The sequence below is a fragment of the Elephas maximus genome, chromosome X, assembly GCF_024166365.1.
Source record: "Elephas maximus indicus isolate mEleMax1 chromosome X, mEleMax1 primary haplotype, whole genome shotgun sequence".
In the NCBI taxonomy this organism is placed as follows: domain Eukaryota; kingdom Metazoa; phylum Chordata; class Mammalia; order Proboscidea; family Elephantidae; genus Elephas; species Elephas maximus.
In genome coordinates, this window is record NC_064846.1 from 89,733,542 (window position 1) to 89,743,941 (window position 10,400).

A 10,400-nucleotide genomic window follows, 5' to 3' on the forward strand; every position below is an offset into this window, starting at 1 on the left:
CGGGAGGCAAGATTAGATTATGTTAAAGAGGATTAGGGTGGGATTGCAACACCTTACTAAGGTCACATCCCTGCTCCAATGTAAAGGGAGTTTCCCTGGGGTGTGGCCTGCACCACATTTTATCTTACAAGAGATAAAAGGAAAAGGAAGCGAGCAGAGAGTGGGAGACCTCATACTACCAAGAAAGTCAGGAGCAGAGCGTGTCCTTTGGACCCAGGGTCCCTGTGCTGAGAAACTCCTTGACCAGGGGAAGTTTGAAGACAAGTACCTTCCTCCAGAGCCAACAGAGAGAGAGAAAGCCTTCCCCTGGAGTCGATGCCCCGAATTTGGACTTCTAGCCTAACTAGACTGTGAGAGAATAAACTTCTGTTTGTTAAAGCCATCCACTTGAGATATTTCTGTTATAGCAGCACTAGATGACTAAAACATGCAGCTACTAAAAATTCTTCCCTAAATAGTCTTTCCTCAACAAATTCCTCCCAGAGTTTTAGGAATAAGGGAAAAACTGAAGAAGGAAGCCAGGGGACAAAAGGCAAAGCTCTCCTGGAAAGATAATCAGAAAAGGACTACTCACACTATAAGTTCACCTTCTCTTGGGCCCTATGGTCCCTCTTCCTACAGAAATTTGTAGCACTTTTTTTTGTAAGAAATTCCTTCCTACAGGAATTTGTAGCACTTTGGCCTAATGCCAGAGACATTGCCCCTATGCTGGGTATTGTTCTCACTAGGCATTGTTTCCTCCATGACACTGGTTTGTGTTTGTGCCTGAAGCATGCAACCACTGGAGTCTACACCCCTGTTTTAAGACGGCTGCTAAAAACTGCTCTATGAAATATGTTTCGTCCTAGCTGGGTGAAGTTTCTACACCCATCATTTCTCTGCTAGCTCATCAAGGCTGCTACCCGTTAAGTAAATTGTTGGATCCCAACTAGATCTCTCCTAGCTCTTGTGCTCTGACTTAAACAGATGAAAAAGCTGAACTCTGGAATCTTATGCTGTAAAGAAAAATACAACAGAATTCTAACTTTTTTGCTTTTATTGAGCCCTGTACAAGGTATTTCTGTTGTTACAGGTTCTTATAAGGGGTATAGTTCAATTTATATTGACAGAAATTGGTTTGGATCAAACTAGCTGAGCAATGTTCTTAACCACATATGAGGTCCCTCCTGGTCCTCAGACTTTCAGGTGACTGGTCCCCCAAGCCCTCCCCTTAGTAAAACAGGTATGCATTCCAGATATGTAATCCTTTAATAGTGCAGACTCTGTTCTTAAAGCTTCTTCAAGCAGCCCCCTCCACTTTACCAGTTGCTTGATGGACATTACCCAAAGGATCCTAGGTCTTATGATTGTGAGCAACCCATGCACTTTTCCCTACAGAACAGGCACATTCAGTCACACTCGTAGCTCCTACAGACCTTATATGTTTGGATTTGAGGCCATGAAGGCTTCCAGTCATTCAGCCACAATTAGCTGTGCATTGTCATTCTCCACAGTTTTGTTGTCCAATGCATTTCTAACACGGGCCCGGAAGAGTGGCCTTTCATGGGCACTGTCTGGCCAGGTGATAAATGTTTTCCTATTCACAAGTTTCTGGAATCGGTGGTAGCTAGATAGCTTATAGTTTGGAATCTCTTCCAGGAATATCAAGATGATAACATCCTCATGCTCATAGAACATCTTGATGCTGGCCAGCTGTACTTCAAGCCGGCACCATTCACTGTGCAGATAGTGGCTACTGACCACACACAAAGTTTTCCGGCTGGTGTTGATGGCATTCTGGATGTTCTCAAAGATGTCCACACCTGGTTCAAAGTCCCGGTGGTGCAGACAGAGCTTAGATGTGGGCTGGCCACCTTCTTCTAGGGCTAGAACAAGCTCTTCATATACCCACTGCTCATCAGTGGCAGTGAAAGAGACAAAAGCATCATAGGTGAAGTCCTTCTCTCTCTTATACCATTTGGCTAAGCACCAAGTTTTAAATATGTAGAGCCCATACCACAATGATGAAGTTATCTTGACATCGAACCAAGAGAAGATCATGGTTATGAGGACCAGACTGAAGGCAAAGAAGCAGCAGACCTTCCCCAGATCAAAATTACACACATTATCATCAAAATCTATCAACAAACTCTGGGTATTTGACTGCTGACAGGTGTAGCTCCAGAGGTGGGGGATGTGGACATTTTCTGTATTTATTGACCAGTTCTTGAACCACACATTGTCACAGTTGCACTGCAGTTTGTTCCTGTAGATATCAAAGTACATCAGAGACTTCAGATTTTCCAGATGACTTTGATTAATGACTTTTAGGTTGTTGAATCTTAAAGAGAAGACTTGAAGGCCTTCTAAACCAGAGAACATACCAGGGGTCAATGATTCTATGTTGTTATTTTCCAGGTGCAGCACTTTTAATTTTTTGAGTTTATGGGATAAAGAAGTATCTAAATAGAGATTTCGGTCTTCAGCTCTTGTTCCTGAGATATCCAACTTCGTGAGATTAGTCAGGGAGTCAAACTGGAGCTGGTCCAGGAATACCATGGGATTTTTTCCTAGTAGTAGCTCCTGTAAACTATTCAGTCCTTGGAAGAAGCTGGTTGGAACAACCTGAATCCCATGCATTTGTCCTTCTAGGTTGAGTTGTTTTAGAGACTTGAGGTTTATAAATGGAGGAATTTTCAAGGTCCGAATGGTTTCATATGTAATTTTATTAAAACTGAGATCCAGAATTTCTAGATTTTCAAGGCCCAAGAAAATGTCTGCATAAAATCCTGACAATATATTGTATGCCAGATCAAGTTTATATAGGTTAGTGAGGCCAGAAAATGCACTCTTCTCTATAGCTTCCAGGTGATTGCAAGAGAGAATCAAAACTTTGAGCTTCTTCAAAAATTGAAAGGTTTTATGCTTCAGATACCGAATATTGTTGTTTCTAAGGTGTAAACTCTCTAAATTTGGAAATGGAGCAAGGGAGTACTTGTCAATTGTTACTATCCAGCACCCACCTAAGTTAAGCTCCTTCAATGAATACAACCCATAGAAGGCCATATTATCAAGTTCTGTGATGGGGTTTCTAGAGAGAAAGAGAGATTGCAGGCACCACAGGGGTGAAAATGCAAAATCTGGAAAGCTTTTAAACTTGTTGTAGCTCAGGTCTAGGGCTTCCAAGTTCTGGCGGGCACTCCAAGTTCTGTTGCTGACAAAGGAAAGCTGACACTTATTTAGATTCATCCTTTGAAGGCTGGGCATAGCATCAAACTCACTGTCATTGAGGTAAACCAGATCATTGTTTTTGCCCAGGTCAAGGGACAAAAGCCTTGTACAGTTGGAAAGGTACTTTATGCCCTCTGCATCAGCACCATTTTTCTGAAAAACCAAAGTCTCTAATATGGGTAAGTTTCTGAGGAGGTGACATACTGTGTTCAAGTTTAAGTGTCTGCTTCTAAACTCCTGGTTACTGAGGTCCATTTCCCTTAGATTCTGCAGGTGTTTGGCTGGGAGTGCTTCTAAGTTCACCAGGGTTCCACTCAGATTCAAGCCCTTAAGTAGGGGCAGAGTTTCTAGAGACACATTCTGGATGACTTGATGGCCATTCTGAGAGACATCCAGAGTGGTCAGATTAGGCAGTAACAAAGCAGAGAAATTTAACTCTGTTAGCTGGTTCCTCTGCAGGCTCAGATGGGTCAGTGATACCAATGACCTGGGGTGGTGGTCCAAGGAGATGATGCTGTTGCTAAAAAGATCATGGTATTCCAGGCATGGAAGATGCTGGACTGCTTCAAGAATATTGTAAAAATTCTTTATATTATTTTGGGATAAGCTTACATGTTTCAATTTGACAAGGGGGGCAAAGGCATTTTTGTGGATATGGGTAATTTTATTTTGGCTCAGGAGCAAGGTCTTCAAGTTGGATAGGCCCTCAAATGAGTTGTTCACACTTTTAATCTTATTTTCTACTAAACTCAAAAAGGTCAGGTTTTTAAGTCCCCAAAAGGCCCCCATGCCAATCTCCTGAATGAAATTCCACTGCAGTCGCAAGTCCACCAGGGCAGACAAATTAGTGAAGGTATAGGGAGGAAGGATATGAATTTGGTTCTGTGTCAGGTTGAGGTGAGTGGTGTATCCAGGGATGTCACTAATGGCATTTATCAAATTCGTGATCTTCTTCTGAATGCAGAACACATGGTGAATGTCAAATTCATACTGCATACATTTACTGAACCCATATGTCTCTGCCAAATATGGCAGAGAAAGCCCAATTAAAATGGTCCACAGCAGTTGAGGCTGGAGGTGCTCTGAATCCATCTTGTCAGCCTCAAGCCTCAGAGTTACTGTAAGAAAAAAAAAATCCTTTCACATGTGCGATGCTCACTTTTGAAGGAATGGTCCTTTCATTTTGACTTTGCTGCAAAGAAAAGAGAAAAATTTCTAGTTTAAAATTTCTTTCTACTAATAAACATTTCATAGCTGTTTCAATAAAACTAGAAAGCCTTGTCCTCCAACATTAACTTCCATAACAAACCCATTGTCACAGCAATCTCAATGTATATCACCAAAGACCAAGGTTCTTTCTCCTACAATCAAAATTGTCAGCACATGGAGGCAAAGAAGGCAATTGCCAATTTGATTTAATTAAGGAGGATTAATAAGCATCCCACTCCTGCAAAATAAAATACCTGACTAGCCATTTGGGCTGATACCTGATATTATATCATTGGAGATTCATTTTGGGGCCTATGGTAGGGGCAAAAAATCAAGGTTTACAGACCACCTCTACCTTAACGTGAATGAATAAATGAGTACTTGATTTAAAGCCATTGATTTCACCACAGTTTGCACTTATATCTCTCAGGCAACTCTACATGTTATCAGCATATGGCATTCACAGCAACAGAAAAAAATACAGCTAAAATTAATTTTTAGATCTGTCAGTCTGCTTACTGATAATTGCTGGCCAAGGTTTCTCTCATCTTGACTCCCAGTTTCAGCCTGTTCCCATAGTCATTTGTGGTGATGTAGTGAAAAGAGCATCAGCAAAAACAGACCTGGCTCTAATCCTGCATCCTTAGACAAATTATTTAACCTCTCTGAACCTATTTCCTCATCCACACAAAGGAATAATAATACCTGCTCCCTCATAGGTTGTGAAGATTCAATAAGACAATTTGAAGTGCCCAGTTTGATACCTGGTACACTGTGGAGCTCAATAAAATTGTTTCCTTACTTTTCCCTATAACTCTAGGCCAACACCAACATACCATCCTTATATGGAAGTTCTAGGTTTTGACTCAAGAGAACTGGTAGCCACAAAGGAAGGAGGGAAACAACATAGTTGAGTTTTGTTTTTTGTTTTTTCTAATTTTCTTTGTATATAAGTCCCCAGGTTAACAACGTCCAACTTGCTATCTAGGATACTCCACTGGTCTCACCCCTTAGTGAGCAAGGAAGAATGAAGAAAACTAAAGATACAAGGGAAAGATTAGTCCAAAGGACTAATGGTCCACATCTACCACAGCTTCCACCAGACTGAGTCCAGTACAACTAGACGGTGCCCGGCTACCACCACTGATTGTTCTGACAAGGCTCACGATAGAGGGTCCTGGACAGAGCTGGAGAAAAATGTAGAACAAAATTCTAACTCAAAAGAAAGACCAGACTTGCTGGCCTGACAGAGACTGGAGAAACGCTGAGAGTATGGCCCCCAGATACCTTTTCAGCTGAGTAATGAAGTCACTCCTGATGTTCGCCATTCAGCCAAAGATTGGACAGGCCCATAGAACAAAACAAGACTAAAGGGGCATACCCGCTCAGGGGCAGGGACTAGGAGGCAAGAAGGAACAGGAAAGCTGGTAATAGGGAACCCAAGGTTGAGAAGGGAGAGTGTTGACATATCGTGGGGTTGTTAACCAATGTCATAGAACAATGTGTGTATTAACTGTTTGATGAAAAATTAGTATGTTCTGTAAACCTCCATTTAAAGTACAATAAAAATTTAAAAAGAAAAGAACACCTGACTTACAGACAACTCATACTTAAGAACGAACTGCCAAAAAGCCTATTATATTAAAATTTTGAGTTAAACACAATGGTTTGTAATAACGAACACACGCATTACTGTATTTATTATGTTTAAGATGTTTCAGCGTATACTGAGTGATGAAAGTTTATTTTGAGAGGTATAAAATTTATGGCCACCACTCATTTGTCAATTTGTCATATTGTGGTGGCTTGCGTGTTTCTGGGAGGCTGGAAGTTTTGCCACTGGTATTTAAAATACCAGCAGGGTCACCCATGGTGGACAGGTTTCAGCGGAGCTTCCAGACTAAGACAGACTGGGAAGAAAGGACTGATGATATACGTCTGAAAATCAGCCAATGAAAATTCTATGGATCACAACAGAACATTGTCTGACTTGCTTGCTTTGGTCATGTCATCAGGAGAGATCAATCGCTAGAGTGGAACATCATGTTCAGTGAAATAGAGGGCCAGTGAGGGTGAGATGGACTAGCAGGATAGTTGCAACAGCGATGGCCTCCAACATGTCGACAACTGTGAGGATGACCCAGGACTGGGTAACATTTCCTTCTGTTGTACATAAGGTCACTGTGAGTTGGAGTTGACTCGATGACTGCTGACAACAACAAAATGTATGAATAAGACTTCATCATTGTATTGTTATAAGATTTCACTGTTGGATCGATTCAGATATACCTAGAGACAGCAAGGCCTTGAATCAGAAGAGTTCTGCGGAAGCGTTCCATAAGTGGGAAAGCACCCTGCGCGCTGGAGCATTATTGCTCTTCTAATGAGAGGCTGATTTAACAGTGTTCCTACAAGATTAGTCCTGATGTTCAGCCTGGTAAGTTTAGCTGCAATTGCACCTGCTGGCTCAGAGTATGGTTTAGAAATAGAGTGGTGATGTAAGGCAGCCGAACACAGCAGAGCACTTCTCTGTGATGTGGAGGCCTGGCCTTATGGTGCCAATTCTGACATTTATTAGCTATGCAACTGGAGGCAAGTCATTTACTCTCCCAGCCCAAGTTTCTACTCTGCGAAGCTGACCTGAGTCATGGTTGCTCAAGTTCTGTTTGCAGAACACTCATTCTGTGAGATGTTACAAAGCAGTTCATAGTATAGGAAAAAGGATATGATTAACTAAACAAGGAGGGCATTGAATTCTGAAGGGCTTCCTTTGAAGTGCCAACCTGTGATAGAAGCAAGAGGGGAGGTTGACTGCAGGCAGCTTTTCTCCAAATTAAGAGACCCAGGTTGTGGGATCTGACAGGTCTGAGTTTTAGTCCTAATTCTGCTCTTTTCTTCTGCTTGTTGCTGTTGCTGTCGAGTTGGCCCTGACTCACAGTGACCCCATGCACAAAAGATTGAAATACTGCCTGGTCCTACCCATCCCTGTGATGGGTTGGGGATCGGACCATTGTGATCCATAGCGTTTTCATAGGCTGATTTTCAGAGGTAGGTTGCCAGGCTTTTCTTCCTAGCCCATCTGAGCATGCTGACCTAGGAAAATGACTGTTCTCATTAAGCCTCAGTTTCCTCATCTGTTTCATGGGGATGATAAGAATCCAACTTGCCTCATCAAGTTCCTGTGCAGTTTAATGTGATGGTGCATAGAGATGACCTGGCACTTATTATGCATCAAGTGTTGTTCTTGTTACATCTTGTGAAAAACAGTTTGAGAGACCCTGACTCAGATGTTCTCAAAATATTTTTTTTCAGCCTCAGAATTTTAAGGGGCTTCAGGTAAACTATTTTTCTAACTGTATGCCTCGTATACTTTCTTATTCTCTACTTTGTTTCATAAAGAAAACAAAACAAAATTTAAACAGATGTCTTAGTGTATTTGGAAGCATTTATTAAGTGTTCTATATACATAGAAAGACCCTGGTGGCTTAGTGTTTAAGAGCTCAGCTGTTAACCAAAAGGTCGGCAGTTCAAATCCACCAGTCACTCCTTGGAAACCCTATGAGCAGCTCTACTCTGTCCTATAGGGTCGCTATGAGTTGGAACTGACTCAACAGCACCTAACAACAACAAGACAAACATTTAACTAACTGATGCTAAATAAGAACCATATGTACCTGTTCCAACTTACCTACAAATTCAACTTAAAGACAGACTTACGAATGGATCTCTTTCATAGCCTGGGGACTGCCTGTATATATTTTCATAGGTATACAAAGATATATGGTATGTATTTTTTTTATTATAGCACTGTTTGTAATTCTAGTAATAACAAAACAAATAACTATTACAGAAACTGGCAATATATACATATGTGTGTTTGTTAGGTGCCATCAAGCCAGCTCTGACTCATAGTGACCCTATGTATAATAGAACCAAATGTTGCACAGTCCTGTGCCATCCTCACAATCATTTTATGTTTGAGCCCATTGTTGCAGCCACTATCTCACTGAGGGTCTTCTTTCACTGACCCAATAAAATGGGAATTTCTTGGATTGGTACATTTATGATCATGGCAGTATCATATTGAATAAAAAAAAAAAGAATAGAATCATGAAATATAACTCTGTAAAGCTTCTATAATTAATGCAAGACACTCATTCAAGTCTGTGTAATATTAAGACTATCAAGGGCCCATCTCCTCACAAAATCAGCAACACTTGGCACTGTTCACTTTAATAATTTTTTGCAGTTCTGATGGTGTTATAGTGCTATCTCATTGTCCCCATTAACATTTATCTGAATATTTGTAAGTTTTAGAGTCTTTTCATGTATTTGGTAGCCAGTTGGACTTTTCTTTTAGTGACCTGCTTATTTATATCCTTTCTCCATTTTTAAAATTGGTTTTCTTGTTTTTTACTTGATGATTTGGGGGCATTCTTGTCTATTCTAGCTATTAATCCCTTGTTGGTTTTGATGGTTTAAATATTTTCTGTCATCTATCACTTAATTTTGTCTATAATGTCCTTCGATAATCAGAAATTTTTAATTATACTATAGTAAAAGACATCTTTTTGGCTTTATGGTTTTTGCTTTTGGGTTCCCGTTTAAAATATATATTTTTTTGCCTCCTTAGGTTATATTTGAACTGTGGTGTTCACAAAGAATATTGAACATACCACGGACTTCCAGAAAACTGAACAAATCTGTCTTGGAGGAAGTACAACCAGAATGCTCCTTAGAAGCGAGGATGGCAAGACTTTGTCTCACTTACTTTGGACATGTTATAAGGAGGGACCAATACCTGGAGAAGGACATCATGCTTAGTGAAGGAGAGGGTCAGAGAAAAAAAGGAAGATTCTCAACGAGATAGATTGACACAGTGGCTGCAACAATGGGCTCAAACATAACTACTATTGTGAGGATGGCACAGGGCTGACCAAAGTTTTGTTCTATTGTACTTAGGGTTGCCATGAGTCACAGCCAACTCCACAGCACCTAACAACAAAGATTATATTAGATATGTGCATTTAGCTTTCTTTCCTATTTATGTCTAATCCGTCCAAATTCCATTTTTCTGTACTGTGAAAGGTAACAATCCAGCTATTTTTTCCAGTTGGTGAAGTAGAAATATCTGTCACCTTTCCAGTGCATCTAGGGGCATCTTTATCATATGTCAAATTACCATGCATCCTTGAATGTATTTCTGAGTTCTCTTTTCTGTTTCTTGTTTACTTATCAGTTTCTATAAGTGTACTGTGTCATTTTATTACTGTGGCTTAAAGATATATTTTAATATGTAATAGGGTGAATTCTCTGCTCTTCTTTCTCAAGTTGATTTTTAAAGTTTTCCACTGCATTCAAGAAAAATTTTCCATTATAAATGTAAGTCTACCAACTTTCCCCCAAATCCAACTGAAAATTGGTGTGGGATTGCATTGAAGTTGGAAGTTAATTTGGGATGGATTGATACATTTACCATATTGAATCATTCCAAACATGGGCATGGTATAGCTTCATTTAGTCAAATCTTCCTTTATATTTTTAAAGAATTTTAAAATATTCTCTGAAAATTTGTGCCTTCTGTGTTAGGTTATTCATTGAAAACTTTTAGATCTTGTTATTTTGAGGGATATATTATTCCCTATTTTATTTTCTAGTTTGGCATAGCAGGGGTAAAGAAATTTTTTAAATTATTGCTATTATTGATCTCAAAATTGGCAATCTTTCTGAACTGTCATATTTGTTTCAGAATATCTATTTATTCTGTCGTGTTTTGTCTGTTAATGATTATATTCTCTGCAGGTAATGAAAGTTACATCTCTCTTCTTCAAATTCTTACATTTCCTATGGCTTTCTTTTATATTGGTATTAACATGTTAGCCACAATCTCCAATACTGTATTAAAACATAGAGGTGATAGAGAAAGTCTTTTTGTTAGTGGGCTGGCATCTATACATGTTTTTAAAACTAATTATATTATT

At 39.8% G+C, this 10,400-nt stretch overlaps 1 protein-coding gene across 1 annotated transcript; it reads right to left on the reverse strand.

Annotated features, from left to right (window-relative positions):
- Positions 1 to 1,363: 1,363 nt before the first annotated feature.
- LOC126068746 (toll-like receptor 13) lies at positions 1,364 to 4,302 on the reverse strand. Its single transcript, XM_049871458.1, has one exon. The coding sequence runs from the start codon at positions 4,300 to 4,302 to the stop codon at positions 1,453 to 1,455; it is 2,850 nt and encodes a 949-aa protein (XP_049727415.1). The 3' UTR covers positions 1,364 to 1,452.
- Positions 4,303 to 10,400: the final 6,098 nt, after the last annotated feature.